The sequence below is a fragment of the Aythya marila genome (genome assembly GCF_965140915.1).
Source record: "Aythya marila genome assembly, chromosome: 6".
In the NCBI taxonomy this organism is placed as follows: Eukaryota; Metazoa; Chordata; class Aves; order Anseriformes; family Anatidae; genus Aythya; species Aythya marila.
In genome coordinates, this window is record NC_139047.1 from 1,634,975 (window position 1) to 1,652,226 (window position 17,252).

Genomic DNA, 17,252 nt, shown 5'->3' on the forward strand with positions numbered 1-17,252 from the left:
TGAAGGAAAAGAATAGACATTTATTTTCTTTATTCTCTGTGGCACCCAAGAGGAAGGGATTATCTCTAGTTGCTAAATTTGATTTACTGTGTTTGCATTGCAATCAGTTGTAGGAAGAAAAATTAATACAATGCTTCTTTCTTGCTGACTGACTGTTTCTGGATTATTGCCATCCTTAAAATAGAACGGTGATTTGCTACCTAAGGAAAATAAGTGCTCAGCTAATAAAGGAAGTGTGAGTGTATCTGTCTCTCCCAACTACTACCTCCTTGGCATTAAAACAATAATTTTTGTTCCTTATATGAATCAAAAGTGGTAATCAGAGCTTGAATGCCTCTAAGAGGACTTACAGAAACTTTTAGTTGAATCATTCTGTAGCTTTTTTTAAATATATAAAATAGATTTATGGGAAATTGATTGATTTTAATGTATTTTATAGATTTTTATACAGCTGTAAGCAATCATTGGATTCTAAACGCCCAAGAGTTAAGAAATTTAACTACCCTTTCTGTGGCGGGAGGATTCAGAGATTACCAAGTTCGTTCAGGACTGGCTTTTCTACCAAGATTGAGTCAACAAGACAGTGCCTTATCTGTTGTGGTAAAAAAACAAACAAACAAACAAAAAATGTTTTTTTGTTGTTGTTTTTGTTTTGCATGGAGGTATGCTAGATAGCTGTCTGTAATATGTGTATCAATGTCTGATTGTAGTTTATATGCATAGCATAGCGTAACTAAATATGTAAATAATATATAAATATGAAATATAAATATAAATTATGAAATAAATATAAATAAAATATAAAAAGAATATGAAAATAAATGAAGATAATGAATATATATATATATATATATGTATATATATATATATATGTATGTATAACACCATAAATATTTGATGTAGCAGAAATGAGTGTCCATTGAAAGAGTACGCGTTGGGGTGGATTTGAATCATCCCAAGTACTGCTTGGTACTATTGCTTTTCACCACCTTCTTGCACCTTTTCTGTTGCAGAAATCAGGTTTTATTTGTCTTCTGCTTGTGCAGGCATCTATTTCCTCCCAAAATGAATCAAGCAGCATCATAGAACTAGTTAGGTTTGTTATTCCATGTTTCCTGCCATGTAACTGTTCTCTGCATGGAAGAAACTGGCAAATACTCCTCAGTAGGGCTTGACAGAAAATTTGTAGTTTCCGACTTCCATTTATTGTGTAAGCCAGCTTTTGAACAGGTTTTTTCTGACATCAGCTTGAAATGTTATCTGAAACAGTTTTCATTCCCTTGGTGTTTATCTCCCTGTCCATTGTACAGAAGGCCGTCTATAAATAGTCTCCACTCTGATTCTGCTAGGCTGAGAAGATTAACTCTGCAATCCCTTTGTCCTAGCAACCCTTCTCTGCATCTGCTGCACTTTAATTTCTCATGACTGTTGGTGACCAAGATTTTGCATGAGATCTAGTGTAGAGTGGTATAATTTTTTTTTATAACCTTGTCATCTGGATCTACCAAGTCATACTGTAGGATGATGTTTATTTCTTTATTTTTTCTTCATGGCTGTAGCTCATTAATTGTTTATACTTTACTTGAATCAGGTTGTATGATAAGGTAATGAGCTCTGTTTATGGAAGGGAGATTTTTGGTGGCAGTCTGTAAATGCAGTACATGTACAAATGAATAACTTTGGACTGTCTAGTTCTTTCATGCTCCTTTCCGTTGAGGGTGTTCTTGATTTTTCAGCAACTGCCTTCACTGGCATGCTTCTATTCTTATGTGCCAGGATCACTTATTAAATTAATAAGATTAGTAAGAGAAGCAGTCTTTGACGAACGTCTTAGTAAGTTTCTTCTATACCATTATTTGCTCTTTGACTATTAGACACTGCTATCTGATCTATCTAACACACATACTTCTGTAGTCATTTTACAAGTCCTTGTCTTTGCTGCAGCAAATAATGTTTTTGACTGAAGAAGCCATTCTATTATACCCCTGTCCATGAAACTCTATTACTAATTACCAAAGTAGATTTAAATTGGGGGGACGGGGGAGGGGGACGGGACGCAACTTAGAATTTTTAAATGCTGAACGCTAAAAAAAATATCTTAGTTGTTTTTCTTCTCCAAACAGAGCTCGGCTGTGCCTAGAGCTTGGGCCTCAACAGACCATCTCTCAATAGTGTGGTAAGCTATTTGAACAAAGGTTAATTGGCTGACCAAACATTCCTTTTGTTTTCTATTGTTCTTACATTATACAATAATGTAATTTCAGCATAATATGGTCTCTTCCTGCCACTTTTATTCCCCTGGATATTTCCGTTCTAGATTTAATTTTACTTATTCTGTCTTCTAGGTGCAAAGAATTGATCCTGGCTACCATTAGAGCTTTTTTTGATCTCATAGATGAAAACACAAGGCAGGTTTGTATATATGACCCACTGTGTATAATTTCTTCTTCCCTCACAGAATGCTTAATCAGGACAAGCTCACTTTTGATTTTTCTGAGTCACACTGAGAAAATTATTGCCTTTTTGGTAGTGGTCACTGAAAAAGTCTCATGGCTTTGTGTTATTTGACATGTCAGAAATAATTAGAAGTTAAGCCAATTTTTATTATTTATTAATAATGTTATTATTGCTTGGTGCTTTATAGTTGGTTTGTGGATTGTATTATTATTACATGATGCATTAGGTTTAGTTGACCTTGCACCATGCTATTTTTTTCTAGCTGTGTAGCTTTGAATGGAATCTCTTAGTGTGTGTTGGATTCACCTTGCATAAGTAGTATACAAAGGGTGAAAAACTATGATGGTTTATCTCAGACATAATACTTCTTAAATTTCCCCATGTAGTGTCGTCATAGGGGCCAGCAAGTATTTACAGTGTTCTTTTGTGAATAACACAAAAATAGACTGTAAATGCAATATAAGGGCAGGGAAAAAGCTGATTTGTTTACCTCTGGTTACCATCATTTATTGCTTTTCTAAATAAATATCCTTCTGAAATGTTTGGCAGCAGTACACTTGAATTGGGATCAAGGTCCAGAGGTTAGAAATATGCAAGAGCAGAGTCACAGACATAGAAGAGGAAGGCTTACAGGTGTTCTTTTTCAGTTTCTGTAGTGCCACGCTGCACTGGTTTCTTAAGGCATGCTCACTTTAATATGGAATTTATAGGGACAAAAAGGAGGTACGGTTTTTCTGAAGTTGACTGACAGTGCACTGGAGGGTAACACTTTGCAGAAATCAGTTGTATTGTCCACAATGTTGAAAAGCTGAAGAGGAGAGAAGAAGGAAAAAATGAAAGCAAAGCTCAGTGTACTCTTACAGCTATTTGTTTTCTTGAAATATTAAGATAGGTGCAATATGCTAGATTGATGAATAAAGACAAGTACATATAAATATTTTTAAACTCTGCTATGAGTATGTTGTTTTGGGAAGAATGTATGGGTGTCTATATAAAATATGTATTTTTTAAAAATATATATGTAGAATATAATTTCCTTTTGTTAAGAATAGATGAGGATACAAAACTCCCAAAAGTTTTATTTATGCATAATAGCAAATGTTGACTTTCTCTGTTTTGCTGTGATTGACTATTAATGGTACTTTATTTATTCAGATTATTGTATTTAGAATAGAAACAGTGTATCATGTCTTCTAATAATTTATTTCCTCTCATTCCCAAAACTGCATTTCTACTGATCATGTCATGATTGTAAATCATACAAATTGGTAAAATAAAAGTTGGCAATCTGTTTTGTTGGTAAAATAAAAATTAACCATCTGTTTTGTTTGTTTTGTTAAGATAACTGAGGATCCCAAGAAGAGAATGTCTGTACTGAATCACCACTTTGTGAGACACCCTGGAAAGATATTTGAGGAAAATCCTGAAGCTTTTACAGAACTTACAGGTGTGTAGCAGTTTTCTTTTGAACAAGATTCAGAGATACTCCTTGTTTAAGAGTTGATCTTCTTACTAGCAAGCTTCTGAAATAAAATTTGTCCTTCTGACATTGCTGAAACAATATGTGGCTTTTTAGACCTACACTATTGACTTGCATGTGGTTTCAGCACTTAATAGTTTAAAAGGGGTAGGAGCAAAAATGGCTATGTCGTTTTTATATGCCTTTGATTCTGAGGCACAAGTAAGAATCGTATTTACACCAAGGTGTCCAGTAGACAATCTCAGAAATTAGGGATAGCTGAACGCCAAAAATGCTGTCTAGTCTACACTTGCATCCCATTTTTGCTAGAGGGTTAAGGTTGAGTGATTAGGCATTGGAAAGGGTTGCCCAGGGAGGTGGTGGAGTCATTGTCCCTGCGGGTGTTTAAGGAAAAGTTGCACCGGATGATCTTGTGTGTCTTTTCCAACCTTAAAGATTCTGTGATTCTGGGTATTGTAGAGCCACTATGTTAGTTTTGTGCTATGTAAGGAAATCCTGAATATTCAGGGCTGCTTCATCAATTTAGTGATGTGACAGGGTAAATTGGACCACCTACTAATTGTTTCCTTGTCACTGCAAAGAATGCATAGATAAAAGGTAACAAATCTTGAGCACAAGGATTCTCGGGAACTAAACAGATGTTTCATAAGGCACAGCTGTATTGCTAGTTCTGCTGAGTGGACTGAACTGAGGAAAACCATTTTATTTCAGAAATTTTCGTAACGTAAACTATTGCAGAACTTTTAAGATAGCTTTAACTTTGGTGTCCAGTTTTGGCCACCCTAGTATAAGGGGACATTTAGGCATTGACATGCTAGAATGAACCCAGTAGAGGACCACCGAAATGTTTAGCTTCTGGGGTGTAAGACACAGGGAGAGGGAGGCTAAGTGAACGGTGTTTGTTCCCTCTAAAAAGAATGTTAAGGGGGGGATTTATTGTTATCTTCATCTATCTAGTGAAAGATCAGACTATTCTTGGAAGTGCAAAGTGTTTGCATCTTGCTATTTCTCGCACACTCTTGACACTTAAAAATTCATGAGAGAAATTTAGCTTATTCTAGTTACACAAAAGAAAAATATTAACCTTGCATAATAATTTGCAGTATTTACATATCCAATCTGTTCATTATTCTGTCTTATTTTCTTTCTCCAGACATATCTTTAAACTCCTACTGTTTTCTTGTATGTGGCACTCAGCTCATCACTTGACTTGCTTTTACACAAGTTTCTGTACTAGTTTTCTTAAAAGGCCGAGAGAAACAAAGACTGGGGATGTTTCTAATATTTCATTAGATTTAATGCCGCCCCGTAATTACATCTTGTGTTGTTAAGTTTCTTTTTTTTTTTTTGTTTCCTTGAGAGCTTTGTTCTAAAATCCATAGGCTTTCTCTTTTTGTAGTTAATATGTAGTAATTGAATCCCAGTGTTTTGCTACTTCCCGTGTTACTGATAATGACTGTTGCATGTCATTCTAAGCAGCAGCAAGCTTGTGTATTGACTAAAGTTTGTAAGGTTTTGAGACATTTACATATAAGAGATAACATATAGGCAATAAGAAAGTATGAGATTTTGTAGATTATTTCCTCCAGTGTCACATATAAAAACATGTTTGTTTTTAGGAGATTTCATGTGGATTGAAGTCAAAACCTCAAAATGGACTTACTCTGTTTACAACGTAAGTGATGTTTTTCTCTATTGTGTGTATTATGTTTATTTTTTTTAGTAATGAACATTTTTTTCCCTTTGAAGGATTCAGATGGAAAATATTTCGTGTTTCCTCTTGCAAGCCACAGAAAATCATACAGTCATGTTTACTGTGAAAACAGTATGTTGGTGAGAAAATACTTCTTTCATGTCTTGAGTTTGTTTATAAACTTGTTTGGTTTTAATTTTGGATATGTTGTGATTTTAAGAAAATTTAATGAATAATACATGTAGTAGAAATTAATGACATCCACTTACATTCACATCCTAATACGTTGTGTCAGATGTACTTCTTGTTGAAGCATGTTGTGCTTAGTGTTCAAGGTCTGAAACCTTCAATGTCACCTGAATTTCTGAAATGTGAATGTTTTATTTTCGGCTCTCTCACAGTTAGCCACAGATTGCTTTCTCATTTAATTTAGTGCAGCTGTACTGATGGCATTGAATGAAGAAGTTATTTTCAGTGCTGCCAGGGTTTAGCTGTACTTAGAATTCAGAAACACTGCTTATAGGTTTGTTTTGCCATAATAAAATTTAAGTCAGCCAGAAAGTCTACAGAGATCTTCAGCTAAGCAGTGGACGTGAATGGGAGCCAGCTGAGAAAACAGCACCTTCTCAGCTGTCTCCTTTGTTGTGAAGAGAGGTGATAGTATGCCCTGTATTTTTAGTTCCACAGCTAAAATGTTTTTGAAATCGTTTTTAAAATACTTTTTGAAAGGAAGAAATGTAGTCTCTTGGCAAACTGGAGATGGATAAATATACTTCTCAGTATTAAGTGAGTAGTGGAAGATGTCCCTGCCCATGGCAGGGGGGTTGGAACTAGATGATCTTTAAGTTCCCTTCCCACCCAAACCATTCTGCGATTCTGGATTGATTTTAGATTAGTGGCAAGGAAATCAGAGATGCTTTCTTATATGATTCTATGTATCCCTCTTACCTCAAAAGGAGAGGTTCAGACTACCATTGCGGGGAAAAAAAGAATATATCCTGTGTTTCCTAGAAGCAGCTTCAAAATTTTTTAATTTGTTGTGAACTTAGTTGCCCTTGAATGGGGCAATTTTTGCCTTCATTATGTATTAATGACAGGACTGGTACTGTTTGAGGAGGAGGAGGTACTGAATACTTATATTCTCTAGTAGTGAGAGTTAAGGGGAACCCAATAGGACAGTCAAAATCTGAAGTATTTCTTGACTACTCAGGATAGGAGCTTGAGACATTAATTTTAGATGGAAAAGAATAAACTTGAATAAAATTGAACTTTATATCGTGTTAAGGCAGATACTTCTCTTTTTTGAAGAGAAATAATGAAAGTTTGCTTGCCAAACCTTGTATTTCTTTTTTAGAAAAACGTGCCAATTCATATATAGAAAAGATGACAAACTTATTTAAAATGATTCTGGAAAAAAAAGCACCACACCTTTAATGTTCGTGTTTTATCTTTCCTTGTAATTCTAATTGCAAGATTATGATATCAGACTCTTTAATGGAGGATATAATGTCAAATTCCATTAACACGGAAGTTTGATTTTGCTGTGAAATGTTTTAAAAAAAAAAAAAAAAAAAAAAAAAAGAAAAAGTTAATAGTTTCATTATAAACTACAGAAGGAATTTGAGAGGGACTGTTCTTGTCATCATCCTTGCTTTTACACTTCAGCAAATAATATTCTTAAGAGAGTTTGGTTATTATAGTGATAGTGGCTGCAGACATAATGGAAAATGAGATGAAGATGAAAATCTGTGCCTCTCATTAGGAAGTTATTTGCATCAGGCTCTGCTATTAAAGTATTCTAGAACAATTGCTCATATTTAGTGAACTGAAACTGTTAGCATGTAGAAATTTTGGAGATTATCAGTATCAACTCATGCATTGTTTGCTGGAAAGAATTAATAGTAATGTATTTATAAATTCACACATCAGTAATGTACTTTTTATGGTATTAACGTTACAGGACACAAGTAGCTGGATTTATGGCTGCATGGACAGCAATTCTTCAACATGGTGAGTATACATAGTTCCTGTTTTTTTTTTTTTATTATTTATTTAAGTAGATCTTGTATGACTGTATTTGAGTTTTCAAGCATATAAAATATCTTTCTTAGGAAGGGGTTGGGAAGAAAAAATAGAATTCTTATTCCTGCTGTGCATAATTCATGCTTTCTGTATCATCAATAAACAGGAAAAAATATACTGACCAAAATTGCTATCATATGAATGCAGAATAAATTTTGTGATTTTTTTTTTTTTAATTTAAGCTGTATTTTTGACCTTCATATCAGTAAAAAAAAAAAATTAAAAAAAAATTGCTCCTTTTGCTCTCTTTTGGACACTGCATTCTGCATTGGAACCCTAAATTGTATGGTTTGTAGCATCATTTTAGAATCCTTTGACAAAGACATAAAACATTACTTGAAGCCCTCAGAAAGTGAATTGAAGCATCTTTTTATTATTTTTTTTGCATTCCAGAATTGCTGTTACCATATGAGAATATTTAGAAGTGTGGGTGATCAAGTGATTATTTGAATCAGGTCATTACAATCATTACTAAAAAGATGAAAAGTAATTGTTTTTAACACTGGCTTAATTTACCTCCTCAGAGTCAGCTCAACATAAATTCAGTCTACCCTTTAGATTAGGGAAAATTCCCGGGTGGATTTGAGCTAGTGTAGTGTTTATTTTTTGGGGATCTGTGCTGAGGCATATAGCCACAGTGTCTTGCATCCAGTCAGATGTTACAATTATTCTTTCCTGATCCAAGGAGCAGCTGGCTGTTACTGTTCTTTGTAACCTTTGATTGGCATCAAATGGAGGTTAGTCTAGTGCAGGACTGCTAGCTAAAACTTAGCCTAATAAAATCCATAGCAAAAACACTATTATCCTGAGGTCCTATAACACTATTTAGAGAACAAAATGTATCCTGGTATTGTAAAAATCATATTTTATAGTAAGTGAATGAATGTCTTGCTGTTCAATTTGAAAATTAATACACCAGTTTTGAGCTGCTGCAAGGTCTGCAATTCTTGTTTTATGTGGTATGTTTTGCATGTGCCCATAGGAACAATGGACACATTTGATATTTAACAGATGTTAATAAAACTGTGTGTTAATTCAATGCCAGTGCTGCCTTGGCTCATTAAGAGTTTTAATTCTTTTGGAAGATGTGTGTCTAGTAACTGATGATTGTTGTGTATTACAAAATTAGAGCTTCATTTAATTTCTTTATGCAAAAACAAGATTTGCAGTATCTGAAATTATTATAATTTGCTAAATGACTGTAGTAGCTGACTGCAGTAGACCCAAACTTGTTCGCAATTCATAATTATGCATGTTTAGGTAGAGAGGGATAAAAGCTGGTCCACTGTCATAATCTAGTGCCTGGATAATGAAATGTTTGTCCTTTTAATGTGCATGTATTTTTACAGTCTGGAAGCTACTGATTTATCCTGGAGAGCTGAGTTACTTCCGACCATCAAGGTAAGTGTACCTACCTCACAGCAGGGAGAGTTGCTTGGTGGGGTTGTGTCGTGGGAGAAGGATCTGTTCTGTTTGCAGCATGGAACATGCAATTGTATTGCAGAGGAAGGGATACAAGAGGTGGACATCTGGGAACTGGCAAGCTAAGGGGTGTGTTTTGTTAATGGCTTTTCCTCTTTTTTTTTTTTTTCTATTTTTTTAAGGTTGTAATACTGAAACTTCAGGATTATCCTTCTTTGTCCCACATTGTCATTCTTGTACCACCCACGGTTGGCAATAAGGTAAAAAGATGAAACATGGACATTGCTTGTTCAGAGTGTTCATAGCTTTCAGATGCTATGATGGAAGTTAAAGGGTTATGTGCTAAGTTACTTGGACAAATTGTCGAACTCTTGGTTTAACAAACAAAGAGAGAACAAATGATAGACTTGGAATGGGATGGAAAGTAATTTTCAAGTGAACTAAATATATATTAGAGATGGCGGAACTCGTATTTGCTGCATACGTCTCTTTGCTCTTCATAATTAATCTTCAGGGGACAAAACAGAGCTTCTTGCTGCTTAGAAAACTGTATCCAGAATTTGGACAAATCATGCTCCTTTGCAACATCACACCTCCCACCCCACCCCACCCCTGACCAAAACAAACAAACAAAAAAACAGCAACAACAGAAACACTGAGATGCACCTCAGGTGGAGGGATGTGAACTGGATTCTAGTCATTCTCAGGCTTTTGAAGGCAAATGGCTGCAAACATGAGTAACCTACAAGTTATGCGTAAGGTACCCAGATTTCTACTGCTGTTTACAAGAATAAACTAACTGCCAGTCCCTGACAGTCAGGGGGGAGGGGGCAGAAGTGACAGTTCAGTATTTGTGTCCTGTATTCTGCTGGTGCCTGTGAATAGGGCTTGGCTACAGTCTTGTGTTCAGTTTAGATCTGTACTTAATATTCTGAATTGCAGTTTGCTTTGGACTGTGAATTCTTCAAAGAGGATTCCAGAACAGTACAGCTTCCTGTAACGAATCTTTTTTCCTTTGGTAAGTACATCACATTAATATTGGGGGGGGGGAAATAAAAAAAGGGAAACTAATATTAACTAACACCTAAGATAATAAATGTGCTTAAAACTTCCAATGTTCAGGTTTGGTTTTTTTTTTTTTTTGGAGGTGGGGTTGTTTTTACTAAAGTTAACACTACTCTTGCTAGTAACAAATAAGAAATGTGGTTTTTTTTTTTTTTTTTCTGACTAACAGATATAGTGGATATAAATCTCCTGGGGAAAAAAAAAAATCAAATCTGAAGATGTACTGAGTTCTCAGATCATTTTATATAATATTTTAAAATAACGCATCCTTTGCAGGCCTTTCTTCAAGCAAAATTCTATTAAATTCCACTGGCTTACTTTACAATGTTCAGCTCCAGCACTTTAACCAAGTAAGAATATTACTTAATTTTTTAAGCTAATGTAACAACTATTTGGAGTCTAAGTAATTTTTTTTATATGTTTTAGGTATATCAAGCTTTCAGAATATATATAGAGAGCCACTGCCAGTCACCCAATGGTAAATATGCGTGTTCTAAAGTATATATTTATAACCTTGTTTTAAACCTCCTTGAAAATTCTCAAGACTAAAACTTGTGGAACCAGAAATCCTTTCAGGCAGTGGGGTTTATACAGTATTATTATAATCTGTTCAAATGTCTGTGCTAATATTTCTCATTTTCTACTTTAAGAAGCTCAAAGAAAATGAGGAACTAGTGTCATATGCTTGTTTTATTGCTTCTCAGAAAGGAAGGTTGAATTTTACACAGGATTCTGCATTACATTGGAAGTGTTTCTCAAGAATAGTATGTTTGACTAGGATTTTTATTTGCTAATTTTGGCACTCAAATCTGAGTGTTGAGCTGCATGAACTCAAACAGAAGAGGATGCTAAAGGGCTTGGTTTCAAGAAAAAAAAAAAAAAAAAAGAGAGATTTACTAGCTTGAGGTAACAGCTTGCAATTGAAAACCCGAAATTCTCTCGTAACTGTACTGCCTTTAATGTTGGTGTCTTTCTGTCTTGGTCTGTAACAGCATGTGTTAAAAGTCATTTTTGTTCAGTGTTAACTGCACTGAAATCTTAATTGCAATGTAACTGCAAGCACAGTGCTTCTGTACAATGATCTCTAGGCCACCTTTTGTTTTGTTTGTGTTTTTAAGTGTCTTATGGTGAAATTATAGCAGGTCAAATGTTATAGACAGTAAGCAGTATGTACACGTGTGGTTTTGAAGAAATGGCACATAGCATATGTTTTGCCGATATATAGTGAGACTATTGAATTTGCTTCATTTATTTTGTGCAGACAGTTGCCATGTCTTGTTCTTAATGAATTTTGTATTTCTAATTATCTTCCTTTTCAGAAAAAACTAGTGTTTACAGACTTCATATACCCTGGTCACATGAAGACTCAGTAACTGTAGCTAAGTAAGGACTTTAACAGTTATAATTTATTTCTTGATATGTTCTTGAAGAGAGTTTGCATGCTGTTGTGGGCATATTTCTGATATGAAACAAATTATCCAGTCTCTTTTGCATCTTTCCTTCATTTACCTTTCTGTCCTCATTGACAAAGTTGTTTTGTTTTTTCTTTTAAATAAGTATATCTACTAATAGATCTACTAGTTGCTTGTTTGATAGTTCTTGCAAATATTTTGGAAATGGAAATAAGATTTCTTGGTCTGAAATTCTCAGCATAATCTTTGGTCCCCTCATGACTGGGGAATAGAGCTTGCCTGGGGTACTGGTTTCTTCCTGTGATCCAGGGTCTTGATCACACAGCAGCCCTAAGCTGCTTGACAAAAGCAAATGCTGTGCCTTGAAATGTGTGTCATTCGTGACTCAGAGTTGAACAACCTGATCGAACTTTAGTTTTTTTCCTGTATTTTCTACTCCAACAACTTAATGCTTGCAGGAGGCTGAATTTTATTCTTCAGAATCCATCATATCCGTTCTCTTCACAGAGCATATTTATGTGTTTTAAGAGGGAGTGCATATGCTAATGTTAAACTTGTCTGTTTTCATTACTTCAAATGTCCCTGAGATAGTCTAGAGTACAGTGGATTCAGAATGTTAAGTAGCTCTTGGATGGCTGAATGGGGCTTTGAGCAAGCTGGCTTAGTGCAAGGTGTCCCTGTGCATGTTGGGGGTCGCAACTAGATGATATGAAGGTCCCTTTCAACCCAACCCAATCTATAATTCTTTGTGATAGAATAAAAAAAGTTCATTATGCTATTTGGCTCACAGCTTGTGGGTGACACTTGATGTATTAGTTATGGTTTATGCATACTTGCTGAAGACTAAAGCATGTAGATCACCTTTTTTTTTTTTTTTTTTTTTGATTATGAGGAAAACAATTACCAATTAAGTTGCTCTTTCAGAGTTCCATCTTCTAGTGAGATTTCTGCAAAACTGCATGTTGCTCAGCCTGGAAATGACAGCAGGGTTCCAGTATTAAACATTTACTCTTCCTCAGACTGTCAGTATGAAGTGAGTAACAAACATTTATTTTATACTTAGTTTGCATTGCTGTGTGTGTGTGTGTGTGTATATATATATATATATATATATATATATATATCTTTTTTTTGCTTAATTCAATCTTTGAAATCATGTAGCAAAATAAATACTAAGCAAATCTGAAATTGAGCTGTTTGGCCTTTTCATAAATATAGCACGTTACAAGTGTTTTTAAAAGTTTAGAGAACAAGTGGAAGTTGGACTTACATTTAAGCAATACTTTAAAGTATATGTTTTTAAGAAAAGTAGTTGGATGTAAGCTGTTGTGCATTTTAATTACAGGATTGCTGTGTTTTAAATTGGCTTCTTGAGAGTATTTTGTATTTGCTTGCTATTGTGTAAAATAGCATTCAATAAAATCTTAATTTTTATGCAGGTAATTCTGAAGACATCGTTTTTACAAATTCTTGGGCAAGTAAGAAATCTTCTAATACTAGATTTTGTTTTTTATATCAGTCCCTATACAAGTTATTCCTTCCTGCCACCCCTTACTATGGCATATCAAATCCCTTCTTGATGCCAAGAGAAGCATTATTCAATGACTGGTTAAAACCTTGTTACTTGGTAAGGCACCCCATCCCATGCCTTGCCAGGCATCCATTTTCAGAATAGAAAAGCATTCTAGCTTTAAAGAGCTGGTGTAAATGTTGAGCATTTGGCTTTGCAGTTAGCCCAGTATCTATAGAGGTATGACGCTGTAGGTCATTTTCACTTTCTTGCCTGGTGAGTCAATACTGTTAAAACTTTAAAAGAACATTTGGCATCAACTGCAAGTTTTTCAGGGGGAAAAAAGAAAAAAAAAAATCTATATGTCCATTTTAAATATTTTTTCTTTCTTTATCAATGAAGAATACTTTTCTACAATGGTATAAAAATAGACTAGCCATCTGCAATTTTCTGATTCTAAAAAGTAATGTAATTCCCAAGCATGGATATATAGTGCTGGAATATTACTGGCAATTTCCTTTATTTGAATATGTGCATTTCTATCAAGGATTTCTCATCTTGTTACCATTTGAAAAGAGATTGTGTAATATCTGTATAGAGGTGGATATCAACTCATGACTTGGCACAGTGGAAGCCAAGTGAAATATACAAGAAATTAAGTCTGAAAAATCTGTGCCAAAAGGGTACCTAACTATGTATAAGTTTTGCTTCAAATGTGGCCTTTTGCTTTTAGGGTTTGTTTATATATTTTACTGAAACACCATTAACATGCTATTGTATTCTTTTCACTTCTGTCTTGACTGAAAAAAAAAAGCTTTCATTTATCAGAACACATTTGAGTTGCCATTTATGAGATATCCAAATATTTTCCGTATGTAATATTAATTGCTCATACTGGTTATCAGATACTCATCCATGAAAATGAGAAAGTATTTTCATCTTCTAGGAAAGATTTTCTAGTCACATTATCATGCTGGTTTTGTGATAATCTTTTGTATATGTTTGCAAGTTATTCTTATATCCTTGTCTTTCAGATAATAAGGTTCCATGCTGGCGCTCTTCCTGTCTATGTTGTTTCTAATATCCTCCTTACCTATGGAGGACAACTGAGCACACTGATATCAACAGGTAGATTTCTAGAAAAATATTTTTCCAGTGTTTTTAAAGAAATTACTTATCCAATTTACTGTTGAAAGGCTAGCTAGTTGGTGTGATTTTTTTTTTTTTTAAGCTAAGTATCATTGAACTTGAGTGAATTTTCCAGATCTAGGCTCCTCAGCTTCAGTTTTTGTTTATTAGTAGTTCTCCAAGGCTGTATGCTGGCAGAATATTTCCTTCTTTTTTACCCTGTAGTCTCTTCCTTGTGGTTGGTGTGTTGCATGGTATTTTAATATTAATAGAAAATACTTAAAAACACTTGTGAAAGTTTAAAACATACTGTTATTATGCACAGAACACCTCGATCTTGCATAAAGATGAGATTTGACTGTTATACGTGACTTAAGACAAGTAGCATTTTCATTTAAATTCAGGTTTGTACTTGTAGCAAACTCTGTAATTGCTCTAGAAGTTCTTGTGTCAAATTACCTGAATGTGAATGATCCACTGAATAAGGCCTTTGAGGATCATAGAATTACAGGGTTAATTTAGGCTGAAAAAGACCCTCAAGATTATCAAGTCCAACCATGACTGTGTGCTGACTTAGTGTTGTCATAAGACGTGGTCATCTTGTTTTAAAGTGAACTTTCAAAAAATTGTCTGAATTTACTTTTTGTTGTGGATAATCTTTGTTAAAGTTCATGACAAAATAATAGTTATAGATACTTTCTGTTCTTGATTCTAGGCCAGTGTTCAGAATTTTCCCTTGAACTAATTAGAACAGCTAAACCCTACAAAGTAGAACCTATTATAAGCATTGTTGTGTTTCTGAAGGGGTAAGTTTGCATAATTTATTTATTTAAAGTGGTTTGTAAAACAGAAGTTTCAAAATTCTGAAACTTGGTTTGGTGGGAGGATTATTACTCTGATTTCGTTGTGAACACCTGACATTTTTTTTGAAAGGGTGTAGTAAGAGTTGATATATGTCTTACCGTAATGGCAAGTCAAAGTCATAAGTAACACTGCTTTCATGTTTTTGGCAGGTTTAACTGGTTTAGAGAGATATGGGATTCACTCTCGCTGCCAGAGGTGGATGCTGCTGTACTGAGTAGTCAGGACGTATGGTTCCCCCTCGTTTCCCTGATTCTGTTTCTTTTGGGGGCAGGCATTGCCTACTGGAGTGCAGTATTTTTCTCTGCATCTCTGAGAGTCTTCTCTACATTATGGTTGATTCTGATTAGGTAAAACAACATTATGCTCTATAATTATGCTTTTTTTGATGACTGTAACATTCATTTTTGTTGGGTAAATGAAATTCTGCAGTACAGTTCATACTTGATTTTAGATATCTGGGTTTGTCAGTGTTAAATATTAATGAAATATCAGAATAGCATTATATTCCTTGTTTAACATCTCCAAAAGGGAACTTAAATGGCTTTCTTTCCTTCATCAGCTGCAATAAAAGTTTTCAGTTTTACTTTTTGAGGAATGCTTGTTGGAGGAAAGAACACAGCTGAACTATTTCCTTCTCAGCAGCTGGTGAATTTTACAGATGATGTCTAAGAATGCTGGAATGTTTTTGTATGTACAGATGAGTGCTGAAATAGGAAAGGGGGGTTAAGAAAAGGGGGGAATGGAAAATAAAGTTTTTGAAAGAGAAAATTAGAAATTGGATAATATACTTAGCTAATTTGATGATTTCACTGTTCTCACACTGATAAAGTCCTCACCTAGATTTCAGCCAATAGAAAACTAATTTGGTCTGTCCAGAAAGTTAGTTGGGATGCTCTTTGCTTAGAAAATACCTACTAAATGAACTTTTTCTTTATCACTAGTACTTCTGGTCTTATTCTATCAAATAATACACGTGGTGTGAGCTATTTTTTCTCAGCCATCTTATTCATCAATAATAGTGAATGTGAAGACATTTAGTTATAAGCGATGAAGTGAGCAGCTTCTAAGTTTTGAAATTACTCTTACTAAATTTAAGATTTTTAGCTCAATTTAGCCCTTGAGAATGTATTGAGCAGAGGCAGGAAAATTAGATTTTGTGTTATTTGCCTGTAAGTCAGATCATTCTTTGCAATGAATTTTAATACTTCACACAGTTATTACCTTACGCAGGTTCTGATCCAATCCTGAATTTCTTGAAGAAAAAATAAAAACATATAAATCTCTCTAAAGTATATGGGATTCAATTGGGTTTGGCTCAGTCTTCTGAAAAGATCTGATATAGCCAGCAGCAAAGAACTTGTCACTAGCTGCCTGTGGAGTTCCTTGTTCCTACCAAGTACCCTTCTTGTGGTTATTTTCAAAATTTGTTGTGAAGGTTTTTTAAATTTTCCAAATAATGCTTCTTCCCATTTTCACTGTCTTAACATTGGAATGTTCAGTGAAATGCTGAGAGGTTACAGACTTTTTCACCTTTCCATTGCATTTCCTTACCACCTTCTTCCCTTGGTTTTCATTTCTTCTCAGCTCATCTTTGTCATTTCAGATTCATACTTGTCTCTTAGTCATTTCAGCTGGAATCCAGAGACTTAAAATAAAATTTTCTGTCTCTCTGAAACTGTGAGTAAGCAGAAACCCTTGTTTGGGAAGAATGTCACAAAACGAGTCTTGCAGACTTACTGTTGTATGCTGCTGTGCTATCACTGCAGTGTAGTAATGTTTGTAGTAGGAATCACTCTGATGGTACAACTATGCAGTAGTAAGAATACAGTTCTAGTTCTCTTGGGCTCCACAAAAGAGCTTAGTGACTGCATATCTGGAGTTAGGATAACCTAATGCTTAATGTTCACCAATGTATCCGTTATGTTCCCCAAATGAAGTAAAAATAATGTCTTAGTTAGAGACTAATAATAACTAATAATGTATTGGTTACAGACATACAGGAAGGTGTGAGATGGTTTTGTTAGTTTGATAAAGTTATTTGCAAAGTAGCTTATGTAGCAGTTACTGTATATATTAAAATTTGTTGAACTTTATTTTTCTGGTGTTTAATCAATATTCAGGAGGAATGTATTATTCATG

At 34.5% G+C, this 17,252-nt stretch overlaps 1 protein-coding gene across 1 annotated transcript in view; it reads left to right on the forward strand.

The window, feature by feature from the left end:
• Window positions 1–17,252, forward strand: part of PGAP1 (post-GPI attachment to proteins inositol deacylase 1) — a 42,697-nt gene that overhangs the window by 16,538 nt on the left and 8,907 nt on the right. The window contains exons 5-22 of the mRNA XM_082763364.1: window positions 440–600; window positions 2,124–2,176; window positions 2,346–2,412; window positions 3,799–3,904; window positions 5,557–5,612; window positions 5,687–5,770; window positions 7,591–7,640; window positions 9,062–9,113; window positions 9,317–9,394; window positions 10,077–10,152; window positions 10,476–10,549; window positions 10,626–10,677; window positions 11,519–11,582; window positions 12,536–12,644; window positions 13,051–13,089; window positions 14,156–14,249; window positions 14,965–15,055; window positions 15,263–15,460. Of these exons, the coding sequence (XP_082619490.1) occupies window positions 440–600; window positions 2,124–2,176; window positions 2,346–2,412; window positions 3,799–3,904; window positions 5,557–5,612; window positions 5,687–5,770; window positions 7,591–7,640; window positions 9,062–9,113; window positions 9,317–9,394; window positions 10,077–10,152; window positions 10,476–10,549; window positions 10,626–10,677; window positions 11,519–11,582; window positions 12,536–12,644; window positions 13,051–13,089; window positions 14,156–14,249; window positions 14,965–15,055; window positions 15,263–15,460 (1,504 nt within the window). The remainder of the gene's footprint in view (window positions 1–439; window positions 601–2,123; window positions 2,177–2,345; window positions 2,413–3,798; window positions 3,905–5,556; window positions 5,613–5,686; window positions 5,771–7,590; window positions 7,641–9,061; window positions 9,114–9,316; window positions 9,395–10,076; window positions 10,153–10,475; window positions 10,550–10,625; window positions 10,678–11,518; window positions 11,583–12,535; window positions 12,645–13,050; window positions 13,090–14,155; window positions 14,250–14,964; window positions 15,056–15,262; window positions 15,461–17,252) is intronic.